This window comes from Brienomyrus brachyistius, chromosome 1 (assembly GCF_023856365.1).
Source record: "Brienomyrus brachyistius isolate T26 chromosome 1, BBRACH_0.4, whole genome shotgun sequence".
NCBI classification, from domain to species: domain Eukaryota; kingdom Metazoa; phylum Chordata; class Actinopteri; order Osteoglossiformes; family Mormyridae; genus Brienomyrus; species Brienomyrus brachyistius.
The window spans coordinates 8,549,917-8,571,005 of NC_064533.1; the positions used below are offsets into that span (position 1 = coordinate 8,549,917).

The 21,089-nt window shown below is 43.0% G+C and overlaps 2 protein-coding genes and 1 long non-coding RNA gene across 4 annotated transcripts in view; 2 read left to right on the plus strand and 1 right to left on the minus strand.

Annotated features, from left to right (window-relative positions):
• tasor2 (transcription activation suppressor family member 2) overlaps positions 1 to 4,912 on the minus strand; it is a 29,604-nt gene extending 24,692 nt beyond the window's left edge. Inside the window, exons 1-4 of one of the 2 annotated variants that reach the window (XM_049023724.1) lie at positions 4,381 to 4,912; positions 1,820 to 1,968; positions 1,113 to 1,208; positions 720 to 792 (exon numbers count right to left, since the gene is read on the minus strand). In XM_049023724.1, the coding sequence (XP_048879681.1) occupies positions 720 to 792; positions 1,113 to 1,208; positions 1,820 to 1,968; positions 4,381 to 4,471 (409 nt within the window). In that variant the 5' untranslated portion in view covers positions 4,472 to 4,912. The remainder of the gene's footprint in view (positions 1 to 719; positions 793 to 1,112; positions 1,209 to 1,819; positions 1,969 to 4,380) is intronic. The other variant, XM_049023733.1, reaches the window with a different exon arrangement.
• On the plus strand, positions 9 to 11,147 carry LOC125748034 (uncharacterized). Its single transcript, XR_007399441.1, has 3 exons — positions 9 to 52; positions 10,236 to 10,301; positions 10,992 to 11,147. It is a non-coding gene; the product is annotated as an uncharacterized LOC125748034 (long non-coding RNA).
• A 5,237-nt stretch (positions 11,148 to 16,384) lies between these two features.
• Positions 16,385 to 21,089, plus strand: part of LOC125744851 (cortactin-binding protein 2-like) — a 28,254-nt gene continuing 23,549 nt past the window's right edge. Inside the window, 2 exon segments of the mRNA XM_049017135.1 lie at positions 16,385 to 16,901; positions 19,426 to 19,533. Coding sequence (XP_048873092.1) covers positions 16,821 to 16,901; positions 19,426 to 19,533 — 189 coding nt within the window. The 5' untranslated portion in view covers positions 16,385 to 16,820.

A 21,089-nucleotide genomic window follows, 5' to 3' on the forward strand; every position in this document is an offset into this window, starting at 1 on the left:
TCATAAGAACCAGAGCCCTGACACGAGTGAAGCAATCTGCTCCCAGCTGCTGGTAAGCGGGCCTCTTTTCCTGGCCGGCCACGGCCCTCCTTCAGCTGTGTCATTTCAGGGATAGATCCCTTCTGCATGTGGGCGTCTTGGGTGGGGGGGCACAGGGGGAATCTCCTTTACAGAAACGAGTTGGAAGATAGCATTTGCTGCTGTTTAAACAGCTGGAGGTGAATCGACACAGCCCTTAAAAGGCTACAATTCATTTGAAAAATATAGAAAGATAAGTGGCTTTACATGTGCTCACATGCATGAGGAAAGATAGTAGCTGCTTCTGCATTATTTCTTACGTAAGCAAGGAAAGAATATGGCTACTTTCATTTTTGCTTTATGTGTTGGAATCTGCCCAGCAATTCTGAATTACAATAAACCAACCCTGGAGTAGGCGTGTCGCACAGGTCACACGGCGGGTCAGCAGCAGTCTCTGCTCTCACGAACCAAAGCTTGACTCAAGGGAGGTTAGCAGCTAATGGCTCATATAGCATGTAGCATGTTACACTGTTTCAAATGTGCATGGGTTAAACACAGAGGCGTGGCTACTGGGTAGCAGCCAAGACACTATTCAAAAGGCAGAAAGGGAGCACGGTTCATATGCACAAGAATAGCACGAGTAAGGAGACGGCCTTAAAGGGCCAGAGCAGGAAGGAGAGAGGTGTGGATGAATGCTATACCTTTCGATGGATCGCCCAGGGTGAAGCACGCACTATGCCTGACTGCTAAGCCGGTTTCACACAGATTGTTTACCTTTTAAAGGAGAAGGAGAGGTGTGGTTTACACTTCATTTAACAAAAAAAATCAAGGTTAGTTTGAGCAGGTTACATAAAGTCTTATATAGTTTCAATACTCATCTGTTCAATACTAAAAACATCCGATGATGTAATCATCAATACTCTCCTTTAAAAATATTTTTCCTTTATTGTACACTTACTATATTGTACACTTATTATACACACATGTAAAATGTCCTTTAAAACACCTAGTTCCACACAAAGTTCTCTGTCCTAGAAGAGATATGGGGCATTTTAGATGTCAGAAGATCATTGAGATACCCTTAATTTGCTTACCTTGTTCTTGTCATCGAGTAACAGAAATGCGAAAGACTCCTCTAGCTCCTCATGCGTGTAACCGCTCTCTTCTCTCTCCGCACGGAAGTTGGAATACTGTCAAGGGGAATTCCAAGGCTCAGGGACTGGACTTACAAGTCAATGGCGCCAATTCACGCGATAAAAATCACACAAATGCATGACCACATAATTAATGATTGGGTCACTCATAACTTTTTTCTATACTTTTGGTTTTGGTGGTGCAGTGGGTGAGAACAGTTTGTCTATGCCCACAAGGTCACAGGTTCGAATCCTGTTGCTGGCAGCCATGTCTTCACTGTTAGGCCCTTAACCCACAATTTCCCCCTGGGATAAACGGAGACCAACTTAATCTCTGAGTGCTCCAGGGACTGGACTGTCTGCTAAATAGGCATAATGTAAATAATCAGAGAAAAGTTTGGAGTCACAGAGTGGGGTAAACCATGTGTCCACCACCCCTGCTGCAAACTTCATGGTTAAGAGTCCAACAGTAATATGATTACACTGCTCACTATGAGATCTGAACCAGCAACCTTCCAGACACAGACCCCATAACCCAGAGCTCCACACACATGCCTGTGTATATTCAGGGCTTCCCAGCCAAGTATCCCTTGACCAGGTTTGAGAAGGAGCCAATCTCAGGTGAAGGACTTGTGCGAGGACTAGAGTGGGACAAAAAGGGAACTCACCTGCTCTTGCAGGGCAGAGCTATTCACCAAGAACACAGAGGTGTAATGAAAGCTGCGTTCAGACTCGGAATACATGTGGCCATCCTGCAGCGCAGGCAGAATTCTGCCCTTAAAGATTTCGGAATCAAGTGGCACAGGTTCCAGCAGACCTGGAGCAAAAACAGGACGAGCACCGGTGTGTTTATTGGTGAGATTCCCAGCAAAGAACAGGAAATGTACTTTAGTGTGTTTTTTTTCCTAATAGAAAAATCAATCAGGCAAAAAGGTGCCGGTGCCCAAGAACAAAGTTCATTTTTCCAGTTACTACATACTGGAAATCGGTGTTACAAAGGGTACAGATAATTACAGGTACCGATAACAGGCCATAAACTTCTAAAACGCTATTGCCCTATCTATTCTTTCTTGAAAGTAAACAGATCCCAAACCAAACAGATCCATAATTATCTATAAAAATCTAACGCAAAATGCTCTCTGAGGCACAGTATCAGGAAATGGCCCAGACACCAAACAAGTCCCATCAGTTACACTGATTTTTAAATCTGTTTATGCTGTTCCGTTTATTCACTTGGTATTGTGGTCTGCTGCTTGGATTTCTGCTATATTCTTTGGGATATCTAGCTATGAAGGAGGGGTGGACATCAACTACATTTTCATGCCATACCTACATGAAGAGTGAGAAACCATGAACCATTTCACTGTTAGATCTGACGCTAACGGCTTTAGACCAGGGAATGCAACAATGCCGAGTCTCTGTAGGTCAGGTGCTTTCAAAACTCCCAGAAGCAAAAGGTCTGAACTCCAGAGGAAATCTGCCACACTTTTACAGATGAAATTTACTCATCCGACCACAGACTCTACATTTTAATCATGAGCAGATCATGAAAAGTTGCACAGCAAAACAGCTCCCAAACAACAAGTACTTAGAAATGTCTTACTAGCAAACCTTATTCACACAGTCGACAAATTTGCTATTAAATCAGAAAAATGTAAGACATCACCAGGTTTGGTTAAAATGCAGTTTTTACAGCACTACACTACTTTTAAACTAAGGCAATGGCATGCATGTTTTAAGGCCTAATTAATTTCTGAAAGACATCTTCACCTCAGGCCTGTACATCAGCTTCCACAAACAGCCTGATGTTTATGTTAAAAAGAAAATGGCACTGGACGTAAGGAATTTATCATTTAAGGAAATGACTAAAGATAAATGCTCTGTCCCAGAAACTACACAGACATGTTGCACCACTACAAACATTTTTAGTTTCAAAGCATTTAATTTTTAAAAACTAAAGTGAATGAGGTCTTTGGGTTTCTGAATGACATGTTCAGTCATGCACTGAAGTGGATACTAATGAAGAAAGATTGGTATCTAGGGTTGTTATAGTACACCCAGCTCTTTGGGAAAGCAGATAATGGACTGAGAACGCTGTTTGCGATACTGGTCAATACATGAACTCCAAGACAGAAGCAAGCTGAAGCATACTGTAGGTTTCAGTCAACACATAAGCCAAATCACAGCAATAGATTCTATTAAGCATTCCATAGTATCCAGTCCAGCTTATCCGAATATAAAGCACAGTGGGGTGGTGGAGAAATATAGGACGCATGGTGTCGCTTAAAGGCCTGTTTCCAGCTGGGAACGTCACAGATACAAGATTATGGAATTCTTTATACACCAGCAGCCATGGATGTAGAATGTAAATATACAAGTAACATCAAGCTCCCAGGTCTGCATTAATAGCTCCTCCTGAAGTCGGGGCAGACAAACTGAAAAACCTAAATATAAAGCAGTTTTTCTTTAATTCGACTTGGTGACCAGTCAAACACTGCAGGTCACTCTCCATGGTTTATATTGGAGCCATGTTTCTTGTTGACAGGCCCTGTTCTAACACAACGGCTGCCCACGTCATTTTCCCAATAACCACCATATGACAAACTGTATTTTGGGAACTGCACTGTAGTAAAATACAACCTGCTGGCATGGTTTCTTTCATTAATTATAATAAATAATAAACCAGAATAAATCCTGGTTATGATAACTGAATTGATATATTATGTCAATTATAATCGACCTAACGACAACTGCCAACAAACATAAATGTGAAGCACTTGTTTCCGCAAAGAAAAGTACAAACGGGTAACGTTTTATTTTTTTCGAAAAATAAACATCGTTAACTACTACATTTCTTCCATCTGTTGAACAACTAGCGATCAATTATTTGTTATATTGCGAAACATTTGTACATTTAGACGGAGTTTACCCGTCGTGGCCATTTCACTGACCACCACATCAGCGAGCACCGGTTTGGCCGTGTACAGCTTAGCAACGGTTTCTAATTCGATTAAATAAGCCACGTTAACTGGTTATGTGCATGGCTTATAGTTAACGGCTCCCACAAAACATTTTAGTGAAATTAAATGCATTTTCTCTTTATTTCTTTACAAAAAAAGACGAGCCTTCGTGTGTATTTAGTGGCCGAAACGACGCCGCGCACGGCTCAGCTGGTCAGCCGGGTTTAGCTGGTTAGCTGAAGGTCGATTAACGCTGGAATAACCATCACCTGTGTCCGCTGCATTGCTCCCATTTTCCATCCTTTTGTTTTTAAATATCCTTTTTAGGCATTTCTTTTTTTTCCTCTCGGACAGCAGCATTGGCAAAGTCGTCCGTCCTTCGCTGGCAACATTCCCGTTTTCTTATAAAATAACGTCAAAGAAAATACTAAAATAAAGATTCCGGGGCAAAAAAAAAAACCATTAAAAGTTAAGGCTTCGTGCGATATTCCCACTTAGCCACCGGGTAATTCTTGGACAAACCTTCCTTTATATATTAACAACGCAATTTATTCAAGGGAGGAAAAAAAGAAGGTGTTTTGCAACCAGGAAGCGGAGAGCAACCAGCCGAGAGCATGCGGGGGGTTTAGCGCGAGGCCGGGGACGCCCGGGGTCCCCAGGACGGCGAGGTTCACGCGCCGTCCCGGCCAGTCCACGCAAAGGGCCGCTGAAAGTCACGCAGTCCTCCGGCGCGTCAAATAGAAACAGAAAGCTTGCGCGCATCCATTTTGCGAACCGTTTCCTCCACTCTCTCCCACTCCCTCTCCCTTTCCCTCCCTGTCTGTTTCCTGAGCGCAGCACGTCATGCGCAGATCGGCGCCTTCTCTACGATCCCAGAAGAATAGCACCAATATAATATTCGTTGCAATGCTACAGTCCTCTGTTATTCACACAAGCGTCCTTTTGTTATTGGTGTTCCCATTTCAGTATTACCAGGTGACATTATTCTGATGCATGGGGTAGTCGCTTCTGTATGTTCTGCAAGCTGCCATAACCAACTCCCCACATAGATCACCCGGTTTGCTGCGTTTGTTTTCGCTTCTTTTTACGGGAACGGCATGGAACAGCCTGAATGGCTGAACTTTTGATTGAACAGCGGGTTTAAGGTCTCAATTTGTTGGGGGGGGGACATAATTATTGGGGAGAGGGGAGATGAGGTTGTGATTATTGGGGAATTACAACCACGGACAGCCCTGCAAACTGAGAAGGAACAGAATCCATCTGTCGGTACTGTCCCTTTCATGTCACTGTCAGACTTAACGATCATTTCAAAGGGGATATGAAATTCAACAAACAGCTCTGCCCGTAAACTTCACGGGGTATTTATTAGTCAATGATTTAATATGCAGGTTATTCATCTGTTAGTATTTCTTAGCAGTAGCATATTTTACTTGCCTTGGTGGGGGGAGGGGGGCTACTAGCGATTATGGCTTAACTAACTGCATTAATTAAAGATTTGAAAGTAAATCGTTGGAACCCATGTATTCCATTACAATTTCAATAATATAATTTAATACTACATACGTGTTAAATGTTGCCTTAGTTATATAACTTGTATAGTTGGTACAAACAAATATGTTAAAAAACACCATTGTTTACAGGAAGATGGTTTATGGGTTAATGTTCATTTTATTTTTTCGGGAATGTCCACTTATATCATAATACATGTTATGTGTTTCAGTTTCAGGTTAAACTAGCGAACAAAACTGAAAGTGGTGACGTGTCCGAAACACGGAAATAGATCTACGACAGCAGGTTAAATGGCACAATAACAAATATACTTCCGGTAGGGTGTTGCGTTCACTTTATCAAAATAAGAGCCTGCGATCTCCCTATGCAAACAACGAATTTCTTAAAGCGACCCTTGGTTTTTGTATACGTCTGCATATACCGCAGACAGATAGAATGCTATGAAATTAGAAAATGTATTGTATTATACAGTTGCATCTGTTAATGTAATTTCCTAAACCGAAGATTAGATATGGTTGCTAGACTGTGGCAGGATTCTTCTAGTAATCTGCTTCATGAGCTAAGACATTAGCCTCTTCTAATACATCAGCTAATACATAATGATATGATTACATTCTTTTTGTGATTTGTTGTTAAATAACGTACGATTTCACATGGAGGTGCATTTTGAAATTGTCACTCATTTGATTGTTATTTAAAGAATTAAAGTAACAGATGCACTGTATACAGAATTACCGGAGACTCTGACACATGTACAGGACAAGAAACACTAAAACAAGTAGGGAACTGAACTATTTATTTCTGTCGATTTGGAGTTGAAATAAATACAAAATCCCGAGCATACCAATTTGGTTTAAAAGTTCATCTCTATGCTTTATATTTCAAGGACTAATATTTCAGAAATAGGAATAATAAAGTACATTCTAATTAAAAAACAATTAGAAATCATTATAGGTATGTAATGGCACCTGGTCACAGTCCAAAACAAGCATGTAGGTGAACTGGTGTCTGTGATTTCCCCATAGTGAGTGTGAGTGTGTGTATATACCCTGCAATGGATTAGCACTGGATTCAGGAGGAAACCTGTGTTTTGCCCTGTGCTGCCTGGGATTAGCTCTCGCTCACCACGACCCAGCACTGGATAAGCATATATGGAAGATGGATGGATGCAGTGGGCAACAAAAATGAAAAGGACGCCTGTTGCATGACGTCCCCCCTCCTGTAACTATGTATGGAGTGGTCTTCTCACACACTTATGAAGGTGCATTGCTTAGTGGGGCACCATATTTCATTTTCTTCACTGGAAGGGCACTTCTCTCCATCACAAGGGCACTTTGTCATATTTCCTCATTTCAAATGGCTCCCTTCCTGGGTACTTTATGAATTATTTCAATTAGAAAGGCACCTCAGGTTTACCCAGTTGTGCGGGCACTTTATATGGTACTGCATCATATTTTCTGCACTGGAGGGGCACCTATTTGGGCACTTCATTGTATTTTCTAATAACTGACAGGAGTACGCTTTACAGTAGGGTTTTTCGACCCCCGGTTCATGGACTGTGGTCCATGGTACAGTGCTGTGTGAAAGTTTGGGCACCCCGCTGAGATTGCATAATTTGCTCTGTCTTCATAAGAGACGATCACAGAAATATGCCATTTTTGTTCTAGAGAAATGTAGACAAGGGGATGTTTATCAGAACCAAATTCTCAGTGTAGCATTACTGAGTTATATGAAATAAAATAAAATGTAAAAAAAAATTGAGTACCAAATTGCATTCATTTGAAGACCTGTAGTCATTTAGGGCTGACAGATTGCAGCACAAACTTGCTTTGATTAGCTCATTAGGCCTTAAACTCCAAAGGCAGATATGACCAATCATGAAAAAGGTTATTTAACATGGGTAATTGCTAGCTATGCTTGTCTATGGTTCTCTCTTAGAGAGTGGCAACATGAGAACCTGTAAAATTCTCTACTGACCTAAAAACGATAATTCGTCGTTATGAATTGGGAGAAGAGTACAAGAAATTATCACAAATGTTTGGATTGTCTGTCTCCATAGTCAGAAATGTAGATAGGAAATGGAATGACACAGGAACAGTCCTTGTGAAAGAAAGATGCGGTGGGTCAGGAAACCTATCTGAAAGGCACAGGGGATGGCTGGTTACAATGGTCACAGATAAACCACAGACTTCCTCCAGAGAGATACAACAACATCTGGCTGCTAATGGTGTCTTTGTACCTGGTTCCTCAGTCCAGCGTACTTTGTACTGGTAGCAGCTTGGTGGAAGGGTGATGCGCAGAAAGCTTTTTCTGAGTACTCACCACAAAAAGAGTTGCATGAGGTATGCAAAAGCGCATTTGGACAAGCCAGAAACATTTTGGACAGTTGGAAATACTTTGGACAGTTGAGACTAACGTAGAATTATTTAGTCACGACCAGAGGCGCTATGCATGGTGAAAAACACACAGCACTCCAGGAGAAGAATTTGCTGCCTACTGTAAGATTTTGCGGGGGTCCATCATGTTATGGTTGTTAACCTTGTTAAAGTTGAGGGCCGCATGAATTCCTCCCAGGATCAGCAGAGTTGGTCACAAAGTTGAAGTTAAGCTGGGGTTGGATGTTTTAGTACAGCAATGATCCAAAGCACCATTCACATTCTACTGTGGAATTCATGCAGAGGTACAATGTTCTAGAATGGCCATCCCAGCCCCCTGACCTAAACACCATTGAAAATGCATGGATTGATTTGACGCAGGCTGCCCACGCTTGGAAGCCATCAAACCTGACTGAACTGCAATTTGGAATGGAACAATGGTGCAAAATACCACCAGCCAGAATTCAGGGACTTTTCAGTGGCTATAGGAGGCGTCTACAGGCTGTTATTTCAGCAGAAGGAGGCTCTACTAAACATTGATGGGATTGTTCCTTTGGCGCGCCCACATTTATGCACCGTCCTATTTTTTTTTTAATTCACTGTTTTACTGGGCAACAAAATAACGTAAACCAGTCCGTGGACATAAAAAGGTTTGGGGACCCCTCCTTTATGGCATAGCCATAGGACACATTTAATCATGTAAGGCTGGCTTAGATGGTACAGTACTTTATAACTGCACCTTTTTCGATTAGAAGGATACCCATAGGGACCACTTAGACCATTGTAAGGGCACTTCATAGGGCACTGCACCACATTCTCTCCACTGGAAGGGCATAGGGACCGCTTAGACCATTGTAAGGGCACTTCATAGGGAACTGCACCACATTCTCTCCACTGGAAGGGCACTTTATAACTGCACTCTTTTCCACCAGGTGGGTACCCATAGGGGCCGCTTAGACCATTGTGAGGGCATTTCATAGGGCACTGCACCACATTCTCTCCACTGGAAGGGCATAGGGACCGCTTAGACCATTGTAAGGGCACTTCATAGGGCACTGCACCACATTCTCTTCACTGGAAGGGCACTTTATAACTGCACCCTTTTCCATCAGGTGGGTACCCATAGGGCAGGGGTGGCCAATCTTATCCGCAAAGGGCCGGTGTGTATGCAGGTTTTCGCTGCAACTCCATAATTGGATTACTAATTAGAGGACTGATTAACTAAAGAGTCCTCACACCTGAGTTTGACCAGCTGACCTAAAGGGTATCCCAAAAACCTGCAAACACACCGGCCCTTTGCGGATAAGATTGGCCACCCCTGCCATAGGGACTGCTTAGACCTTTGTAAGAGCACTTTATAGGGCACTGCATCATACTCTTTCCACTGGAAGGACATAGGGACCACTTAGACCATTGTAAGGACACTTCATAGGGCGCTGCACCACATTCTCTCCACTGGAAGGGCACTTTATAACTGCACCCTTTTCCACCTGGTGGGTACCCATAGGGACCGCTTAGACCATTGTAAGGGCACTTCATAGGGCACTGCATCACATTCTCACCACTGGAAGGACAGTAATTAGGACACCTTTTATTTGAGACACATTTTCTTGGGCACTTTAGTAACGTTTTTTCAACCATGGGGTCCACTAATGAATAGATGTATGACTGGGGTGTTGCTACAACAACTGTGGAATATCCAGTAAAATGTAGATAAAATGGGATGCGCTCACTTTGGTCCTGGTGGGAGCAGTGTAGCAGTCCTAGGTGTGTGTGTGTGTGTGTTGGGGGGGGGGTGGTGGTGGTGGTGGTAATTTTCCTTTCAAACCCAGGTGAAATTACCAAGTATGTGGTCCTCTTCAGTCGTGCCACTTTATAAAAAACAGAAGTGAAAGGTTGCAGCCAGCCCCGTTTTACATAAATGTGTGTAGTCCATGATCATGATCAACATTTTTCCATGTGGACTGTTACAGCACAAGGAATTACTGAATCAATGTGGTAAGCCTTTGCAACAAGATTTAATTCCTTGTTTAGGGAAGACGCTATTTATATCATTACCACCAGGTGGCGACATCCCGGTACCATAGCTTTCATGTGTAAAGTATAGCGTTGAGGCTTGTTGAAGTTATGTTTATGTGCACTGAATTGATGTATTTTGTCAAACAGTTTGCGCCCATTTTCCATACGTAACAGTGATACATATTAATTCAAGTCAAAATTTGTCATTTCAAAATATGCAGGCATACCATGAAGCAAGGTAACACTTATCAGGCTTTACGGAGAACATGACAAAGCAAACACACAAGGTAATGTTGAATAAATACATGTATCTGCTGTACATAGTGCGGTGGGTGGTTAACAAGATCCATCTTCTAATCACTAAAGCAGTACAGGTTTGCAGGTCAATTTTTGTGAAATGACAAGAGATGCTGGAGGTTTAAAAATGAAACCTGAATACGCTGATAGGTTTAGTTATGTCACTGATGCCAGTGTTTCACAACCCAGTCCTCGGGGAGCCCTAGATAGTCCACATGTTTGCTCCCTACCAGCTCCTTTGCAGATAGTCCACATTTTTGCTGCCCTACTGAGAGCTGAGAAGGAGCAAAAACATGAACTGTCTGGGGGTACCTGTGGACCGGGTTGCGTAACACCGAGAGACATTATTATGCTGTGTTACCAGACCTAATGAAAATACTACAAACATTTCAAACAAGTCTGGTGGGATAATCTCACTGTTGTGTCAACTCTCATTACACTCAAACTTCAAAACTGATTTTTGTGGTGTATTTTGTCCTTGTGTAATGGAGCCTTTGCGGTATATTCAGATTTTGTAAGGAGAATCCTTACTATTTTAAAAGACACATAATGATCAATGCCATCATGTCCAAAGCCAGAGTTAAGAGCGAAGTTTTTGTTTTTTGCTTTTGGGCATCAAAATGAAATATCTGAGAGAGGCTGTTTAGTCTTGGCTTGTGAATAATGGCCTTTTCACCCAGGCGGCAGTCCTTTTAGAGGAAGAGATGTGGTACAGTTCCGCTGCAGCACAACAGCAAGGATCTGTTCCCTTTCGATTCCACCACGGGGTGCCAGGCCTTCCTGGCATGCAAAGGGCAAAGGAGATACAGGCAGCAGGGACCGTCCTGCTTCTGCATGGCCGCCACACGCGGATGCTGGGGAGGAGCTCCGCACGGAAACGCTGTCATCGCTAGCGGCCACTCACTGCGAACAGGCGTTCAGTGGCTGAGTTAGCAGAAGCCAAATCCAGCAGGGTAAAGAGAACTAAAGGCCTATGCTAAGGTCATAATGTCCTCTCTGTGTCGGGCAGTGAGGTCTAACTTGAATTGCAGTTGATGATTCATTCATGTTATTATGTTTGTTCTTTAATACTTTGTGTCACACAATGAACAATGTGGGAAAAAAACTCATAATAAAGATCATTTAAAATGCTAAATGTATAACAGAACTTTTGGCATTAATAAAGGCTTGTTCAGCGTTGTCACCTTTTTCTACAGGTTTCTGTAACAAATTTATATTTGTCCTATGGAAAAACCTCTTACTGCGTAACAAAGACATCACAGTTGAAGCTAAAGAAAAGCTACATAAATTTGCATACAATTGGAATGGTGTTTATCCTTGTTTTGTAACAAAGATATTGTAAAAAGGCCGCTTCGACTGTGTTCACCTGCCTTCTTACAGCAGATGAAAGATGCCTGCCGGCCAGCCAGAGCAAGGTCTCCTGCAAGCTCAGCTGGGCAGTAAGTTGCTGCTAAGTTAAACTCGTACTTTACAAAAGCTGAAGTTAATTACATGCGAGGTAGCAGGATCTGGCATGGGTTCAGGATCAATTTTGCTAGCGGAGGGAAGCACAGCACTTAAGAGAAGTAAGTAAATTGAAGGTATGTGTCCGAATGTAGGACAACAGACTCCATCGCTGCGCAAACCTCTGCAAAGGATATGCTATGAGAGCATATGAGTGTGGAGGCAGTTTTAAAATAACCCTAAAAAAGGCTGAGGTCCACACAGGAGTATTTTTCATATGTGTGCATTTTTCATATTCTTTGAGGAACCATTGAGTGCTGCTCAGAAATAACTGGAGGTGACTTTTCACAATGTTATTGTTGATCTGCAACCACAGCCCTTCAGAAGAGAGTTCTGACTTTGCGGAATGTGGGAGAGATATTTGGTGTAACCTTCCGAAGCCTGTCACCCAAGGAGCTGGCAGAACCCAAGCCTCTGTGATGACATTAACGCATGAAGGACCATCAGACTTGGATGGAGGAAAGTTTGTATAGGAACAAATGCTCACTCCTACCTTGGGGTCAAATTGACCCCAAAGGCATATTTCAGGTGACCTTTCATAGTAACTAATAATTACTGTAGGAGCATGTAAGAGCTAAAGAACTTGCCTGATTCGTCTTTCAGGAACATGACAGTGCCTCAGTTACAGGATACATACAGGAATTGTAGCTTTCTGAAGTGTTTCTGGATTTATGAACTGCCTGAACTGTTATAATAAAAAAAAAAAGTTTGCTGCATTTATGTGTTTGTGTTGCTTCTGAGGTGAAGGACCTTTGCTGGTGGTCGTTTGGGCTGGGGGGGGCAGGGGGGGTTTTGACTGGTTCAGATTTCACTGGGGGCGCCAAGTATGCCAGAACTGCCGCTGCTTGCACCATCATGGAAATTCACTTTGGACTGAATGAATTAAGTTGAGAACGGTGGGTAGTGATCAAGCGCCCAGTTGTACAGATGGTGTCAGGGGTGTGCGCCCGTCTCGGCAGAGCCGGTCGGAGCCAATATGGCACCCTTGGCAAGCTCCACCCTGGGGTGAGCCAGGAGGTGGTGCCAGCCAGGAATATCGGGTAGCATTAGCGGGAGCACTGGCTGTGTGCTATGTTGCCGTCCCCAAAGAAGATGGCCTCTAGGTGTCCACACGATTAACCGGTCCTGCATTTCGGCCCTTGCAGAATAGTGCAGATCTTAAGGTGCGTGAAGCCTGCCAGATGCATCTGTACATATTTAGCACACATCTGTAGGCACCAGGTCTGTAACACACATCCGACATGTCTCTCTCCAGTGACCATAACACGCATACACCAAATCTCTCTGCTGTGTCTGTAATAGACATCCAGCACGTCTCTCTGGTATGACCATAACACGCATCCAGCACGTCTCTCTCTGTGCCTGTATTATGCATCCAACATGTCTCTCTGCAGTGACCATAACATACATTCAGGCCATCTCTCTGCCTTGTCTATAACATGCATCCAGCGCGTCTCTCTGCAGTAACCATAACACGCATCCAGCACGTCTCTCTCTGTGCCTGTAATACGCATCCAACATGTCTCTCTCCAGTGACCGTAACACGCATCCAGCACATCTCTCTACTGTGCCTTCATATTAGATCCCAGGGGGGAATTCTTGTGCGTACAGCAGCAAGGTACATGGAGCACAGACCAACATTCGTTAATGAAAAACAGACAAGGTGCAAAGACATTGCACATAGTGCAGACAAATACATGTTGTGCAAACAAATGAAAAAGTACAAAGTAAAAAAACAGAATCCAGAAAAAACAGTACTTTGGAATAGCAATCAAATAAATACAGTGGAATCCACTTATAGTGATCACATCTATTTGGGTGAAATTGATCACTATCAGCAGATAATCATTTTAACTGAATTGTTTCCTTTTTCTTTATGTCTCAGGCAGATTACCATCTAATTGTATGTTCATTATATGAATATAAGGTAATAGAATGGACAGTGTTGCTATTTACAGAATTTTATTGACTCTCAAAATACAGTACAGCTGTTTTAAGCACTTTTCAAATTACATCACTGTACAAATTAAATTACTGAACTATGTAGAATTCAAATAAGCTATAGTACTGTAGCGCCGGCGGCATCTGAATTTTCCTGCATGCCTCATGAGCGCATGTTTATTGCCCCGTGCATGTCTTGTATATAACCCCTGTTTGTACTTTTTAATGCAGGTACCTGTTGTGCTGTGTATCTGGTTGTCGCATGTGCCTTGGACTGTGGTTGTACTCGGTTTTTGCCTGATCCTCATATGTCTTAGCCATTGTGTAACTCCCCGTGTTTCCTTGTCAGTTATGTGTTTTGTGGTATTGTTGCTTGTTGTGCAGTCCCTTAAAAAGTAACGTAAAGAACAATTCCGTGTCAGTCCGCCTCTCCTTGTTTTCATTTCCCACTTCCGCGATTCCTCGTCTGCTCGATGCTTCAATATAGTACATACAATACTTAAAATACAGCTTCTCGACGTTTCACTGTTGCATCTCGGTGGCTAGTTTTTGGCAGTTTATCATAAGCTTTCATGAGTCTATATTTGTAATTGAGAGAAAATTACTTTCTTTTTCCCATCGTGCTTTCCGTTCATGCAGCATTAGCCCCAGGTAGCTAGCCAAAAGCAGATGACTCACCGTAAGGCAAAATAGGGCTATGAAAGTAAAGCAAAACAAAAAAAGAATTAACGTAGTTTTATTTTCTGTATGTTATGTATAAAAAGTGTATTACACTGTAATACACTGTAAACGGACTACTTGATTAGTATAAGCAAAGTATTTAAACAGTATTTGTATAGGAATGATTCTGTCCCAAGCTTATAGATCCATATCAAGAGCTGATCACTATATCCAGGTTCCACTATATTAAGAGAAAAAACAAGAGAGAATAAATTAGCAAGTGGATTATGACCAATTAAAAACCCGAAAGTACCAGGCGTTTACTATGTCAAAGACGAGATGCTGTCCCAGTATGAGTTATGGGGGTGGGGGTATAACACCAGGAGGAGGCGCTGTAGTGAATGACGGCAGTAGTGCTTCTTAGCATTGCATGGTGGAATGAGCCAATGGGTAATGGTGCTTCAAGAGTGCGCCCCCTGGGGTGGGTGGGCAGAATTGTTCATCCGCTTCTCCGTTACTGACTCCATTGGGTTCAGGGTCAGTCCTGTGATGGAGCTGGGCTTTCTAATGAGTTTGTTCAGTCTCAGAGGCTCCAGTTCATGCCAAAATCCACCACCAAACTCCTTTGTCTTGCTGATGATCAGCAAAGTCCTGTACTAGTGCTCTGTACTCATCTCTGTTGCTCGTGTAACCTACAATGGAGGAGTCATCAGAGGACCTCTGTAGATGGTAAGGGCTGGTGTTCTACTGGAAGACTGACATGTAGAGCAGGGGTGTCAAACTCCAGCCCTGGAGCACCAGAGCCCTGCACAATTTTTGGTTTGCCCTCGTTTAACACACCTGATTCAACTCCTTGTGCTAATTACCACAGAGCTCCTGAACTGAATCATTTGTGGTAGAACAGGGAAAGAACTAAGTTACACAGGCCTTCGGGGCTCCAGGACTGCAGTTTGACACCGCTGATGTAGAGGGTGAAGAAGAAGGGACATAGCAAGGTCACCTGAAGTGTACCAATGTTGCTCACCACCATCTCCAAAGCACAGTCCTGGAACCTTATGAACTACCATCTGTTAGTCAGTTAGTCCATAATCCAGGAGCCTACAAGGTCTTGAGCTTGTTTCCCTATTGGAAATACTTGATGGTGCTGTAGGAACTGGAGAAGTCAAGGAATATGATCCTGACTATGATGTTACCTTCGTCTAGGTGGGAGCAGGCTCTATGAAGCATGTGGATGAGGTCATCATCCACACAATTGTGTATCTCGTAGGTAAAATGCAGGAGATCTAGGTGGTCTGCTACCAGGAATCAAAGCTATTTCAGTACCAGCCTCTCAAAGGTATGAAGTCCTAAAGGGAGCTGGAGCATCTTTCCTTTAGAGCAGGGACTGCACAGGATGCCTTCCAGGGCATGGACCACCTTTTTGCAGATTCAGAAGTATGGAGAACAGGTACTGTAGGACCTGGAGAGATGGTTGGCACATGTCTTCAGCACCCTGGGACTGACTGCAGAGAGAGACAGATTGACAAGTGGGGTGGGGTTGAAGACCTAAGATTTTGTTTCTTTGATGGTGAAGTGGCACGGAAGTGTGAAGGTTGTGGAGAAGGGAGGGGGCAATGAGGAGCCGAGAACCCCCCAGGAGGCAAAATGAAGCTGGTGGCATCGGGGGAGGGCTGGCTTGGCTCCTGAGAGTCAAATCTGTCTGTGCTCCACTCCACTCTCAGTGTTTCCTGCCTGCTTGTAGCCAGTGATGGTCCTCTTCCCATTTCACACTTCCATCATGCTGTTCTGCTAAAGCTTATGTTTCCATGTTTTTCCCTCTGGTGGGTTTTCCCCTCCTGGAGTTGAATCTTCAGGTCCACCAGCACTGCTTCATCTGCTTGTCTCCAGGCCCTTTCCTTCTTGGTTAGAAGTTCCTTCAGGTCCTTCATGATTCACGGTTTGTGAGGATTCTGTTATCCAAACACAAGCGGATGTAGTCTGTAGTCCCTCAAAGTCCTCAGCGTATGACTCACAGAGCATATCCCAGACTGTCTCCTCAAAGCCTTACTGCAAAGCCTCCTTAGTTCATTTTCTTACAGTCTTGGTGTTGAATTACTGGTTTGTAGGTTGAGGTAAGATGTGCCATATTGTGGTCGGCGCTGCCCTTGGGTGGTAGAACGATGGGCTTATATGCCTCCTTTAGCATATAACAAGACCAGGGTTCCTTACCGTAACCTTCCTTCTTTCAACACGCGTCCAGCCCGGCAATCCACCGCTGTCACTGACACGCATCCAGCCCATCTGTCCGCCGCTGTTATTATCACGCTTCCAGTCCGTTTCTTCCCCGCTGGCTTCACCGCGCATCCAGCCAGTCTCTCCGCCGCTGTCATTAACACGCATCCAGCCCGTCTCTCCGCAGTGCGAAGATGGCGACGGACGGAGCAGGAGGGGAGACGCCGGCCCCGGTTCAGGCGTTAACGGCGGCGGCTCACGGTGGTCTCCGGACGGTAAGACTGACTATATAAACGCTGAAATGCGGTTTCTTGTAATTGGTTTGGTTGCCGAATATTTGAATTAATGAGTCATAAATCTTAGCTTGTACACCCGGCTTGCGTTTATCGGACAATGTGTTTAAGTAGGTAACCAGCACACAATTTCCACACAAAATGGACAGTATTTAATAGGGGGCGACTAGGAAAGCATTTGTAGTCTTTAATTTCATATGCTTTTAAAATAATGTTTTACGCGTGGGCAAAGTCGATCGGAGATGTTGACTTACTGTGCAGCACAATATATTCAAGATTTGTTTCCCCCTCCCTTCGTGTTGAGTGCTTTATGTGGCTCTCTCTCTTAAATCTCTTAACGTATTGTTTTACGTTATTTAAACATTGTAATGTATATGACATAATTTACCTTATGCATACATTCAGTGGAAATGCACCACCCATCAGAGCAAACACAATGCAGATGGTCAATTGAATGAACAGCAGCACCGCTCGAAGTGTTATATTTAATGTGTCAATAGCAGTAAAATATTTATGTAGATTGCGTATAGATTATTGCAGTTTTCCTCAGCCGACATGAACGTTATGGTGGAAAATGCTGCTTCGTTTAGAATATAGGTCGTGTCGTTTGGAAGCGAAGATGCGACAACAATTCTTTTACAAAATTATCCGGTTAGGAACTTGAGTGGTGTACATTTAATACATGAATACACGGTATAAGCATCTTTTAAGCAGTGTTGAATGCAGACTTGGCCAAACCGGTGAAGTCACTAGATGGTCGCAGATTCCAGCGTATGAGTCAGATGAAGGTCTATTCCCCACTGAGATGGATGATTATTTATTTATTTATTTATTTATTTTTTTGGGGGGGGGGGGGGGGGGGGGGTGTTGTTCTGGAACATGCCTTTGCCTGCATTAAACTACTCTTATGGTAACTTTAGGTTGTGGTTAAGGAGTCAACATCACCATCGTTTCTTATTACGGTTCAGGGGAGCAAATAGGATTACAGATCACTTGATGTCTTTATAATTGTATCTGTTTTTCGTGGCTCCTAGCAGGGTCACCCAAGAAGTCATTGTGTCCTAGTTTTAAAGATTACAGCATGTCCCACATCAGCATTAAGGCTGACAGACTTTATATGTGGTCTTTCCCTCCTGGTTTGAAACTCTCACAGCGTTCACCTGTACACTGAAGACAAAGCCATGCATTCTGTTCACCATATCATTGATGATCTTCAGTGTTGGACACATAACAGTTTTCTTTTTGCCCTATGCACAGTTTAAAAATCATTAGTGTCACTCCCTTGTACATTGGCTGAACCTCATTAAAGAACTAAAACTCAGTCCCCTGTTCAGATAAGATTCTAGTCAAAGCCTTGACTGTGCCATTAAGCATGCAAAGTCATGCTATAATATAGACGACATCAGTGTTTTCACCTGGTAGAATGGAGTGGAAGATCGATACATGGAAACAAAAGTTCAATATGTTCTGCATATGTCAGTCAGAACGGAATATGCCTCTTTTAATGGAATAAAAGTGTCCTTCCAGATAGGCTGCATGTGAGAGATGGTGGTTTTGGCTGCTCCTCCCACGTCTTTGTAGCAGACTGATCTGGCATGAAATGTCACACACGGGTTCTTCAAGAGATTAGTGCTTATAATAAAATGCGATTAATCTTAATCAGTTTAATCTTTGACCCTTAAAGCAGTATTGCTGATTTATTTCAGAATTACTGGTTTTTGGAGCCTTTTGCAACAGATTTCCCTTTTTCAGTCCCATGCAGAGGCGCAGACCCTCTCACCAATGGTGATTTCCTCCTCTGCTCTGCCAAGACGCTGGAATGTAAAATGTGGCCAGAGCAGGTGCTCTGGTCTGAAGCCTAAAGAGCAAATGGCAACCTGAGAACTATTTTTAATACAGAGGCGAGGTTTTCATTCATTTAAAAGGGTCTGAGACACCGCTTCAGTATGTCAAAGTTAACATCTTCATCATCGCCAGCGCTTGGAAAATGATCCCTCTGATTTTGATAGGCGGAACGTTCAGGCTCCGAAAGTACAAATCCAGACCAAGATTTTGTTCCAACCAACCGGTCTCTTTTTACTCAGCTGCTGGGTTGAGACAAAAATCTTTCGGAACCTGAACTTTCCACCTCTGCTAATTTTAATTTTCACATTGTTGTTAAGGATTAAGTGGGAATAGTTACTTGACATTTTACTCAGATTTAATCAGTTTAGAAGTCATCCGTGTTTGCCAATTAAAAGATTAATACTGGTGGTTTCAGTTGTGCGTGAACTGCCCAACCCCAAAAACAGTTAATAAAAAACCACATGTTTCGAATTCATAAAGCTGCTTTCTTAGAAATGCAATTGTTGGCTCATTTCTGTCTGTATTACGACGTCACTTTCCTGGCTTCATGGATTTATATCCTGTAATTCCTTCTAGCAATGCTAGACTTCTCAGTTATGATGATTACATTGGAAACCCTAGAAGGTCTCACAGTTGCTTTGGGTGACGCTCTCTGTTGCAGAAATGTGACTTTAACATCGATACCCTGAGCCGGCCGGAGCTGCTGACGCTGCTCAGCATCATGGAGGGCGAGCTGGAAGCGCGTGACCTGGTCATCGAGACCCTCAGGGTAAGTGGCGGTACTGGACACCATTGAGCAGCTGAGCGAGGCCCTTCGTCTCCCAGTGCTGCAGGGACTGAGTGACCCTGCATTCTCCTCTGATAAATAAATTTTATGTAAATGTGTTAAACTTATTTAAATGCAAAGTCTATAATTATCTAAATATTTACTAACCAGCATCTGGATGACGCTTTGCATTACATGGTATGTTTGTCAAGGGACTTTTATGTTGTTGTGAAATAAGACTTCGTCCCTGGATGCGTTTCATTTGTCTTGCTGTGTACAATGAATGTACAAATGAATCACCCTGATTTGTCCTGATTGTGCGAAGTTAAGATGTTTTTGTGGAAGATGTGGGGTACACTTCCAGAAGTCATGTGAGTGCCTTGCAGTCTATTTGAGTGCGTGACGTTCTTCATAAACTGTTCACAATTAATCAGAAATGACTAGTTAACATTTATGTTGTTGAAAGGACAGATAATCGGAGATTAATGTCTTAAAGGCCATCCATCCATTAGCATACAGGTTATTCTGACATTCTGATGGTTTAGGAAAAGTGTTTTACATCTCATTACAGAAAATAATCTAAACTGTGTCTCTGCTTGAGTTTAAAGTCTCCTCAAGAGGACCACAAATTGGCAAAAATAACCTTTCAGGCACATCAGCAGGTTTGAGGTCAGACAGACTGTAGCAGACATGCCTGTGATCTAATTTTTCTTGTCCTCTTTTACTTTCTGATGACCTGGACTCAACGTCAAACCGTCTAGTGGATGTCACTTATCTGCAGTAAGCCTTCAGCCCTCTTTGGGACCTCTTTTCATTGGCTGTTTTTCTGGATCATGTGACCGTGGGATACTTGCAGTCCTTTGTCACATGGCCGCGGGGGTGCTGGGCTGCTTTATCCATGTTAAATTGCTTCAGAAGTTTTAAGTAGAATAGGCACAGTTTTTCCCTCTGGAGAGGTCCGCAGTTTGGCCTTTTTTTAGCGTTTCCTCATCTCACTGTCCTTTCCAGCTGGTGATTTTCTGGGGGTCACCACGTGTCTCCGAAATGCCCACGAAAATGCCCTCCTTGCCATATCTTGTTTTCGCGTAAGTTGCGGATGAACTTAAAGTGGCTTGGCGACCCACCAGATAATGACAGATTTTGCAGTCATGAGATACAATCAGAATCAAATTCCGGAAAGATTAGGGATGTTCCCCCTAGTAGCCTGTAGGATAGCGTTTTCTTCTGTCTTAAACTATACTTGCATGTATTTGTACTCTTGAACCGTAACCTTATAGGAGGGACAACTTCCCTGTTTTTATAACAATCCATCAACATTGTGCAGATTGCCAATTGGTTTCGGCCTATAAATCTTCTTATACACTATGTGCGTGTAAGATGATTTACTGGACAAGGTCTCAGGATTAGAACTCTATGTATTTACACAGTCCGCAGTCATTTAACTTTGTAATGTTTGATTTTAAGAGATGTGTGTTTTAGCAGCAGAAGACCGAACGTGTGATGTGTGGTATGAAGACCTTTCTAATCGGTTTAATAAGATAACTTAGAACTTTATTGAA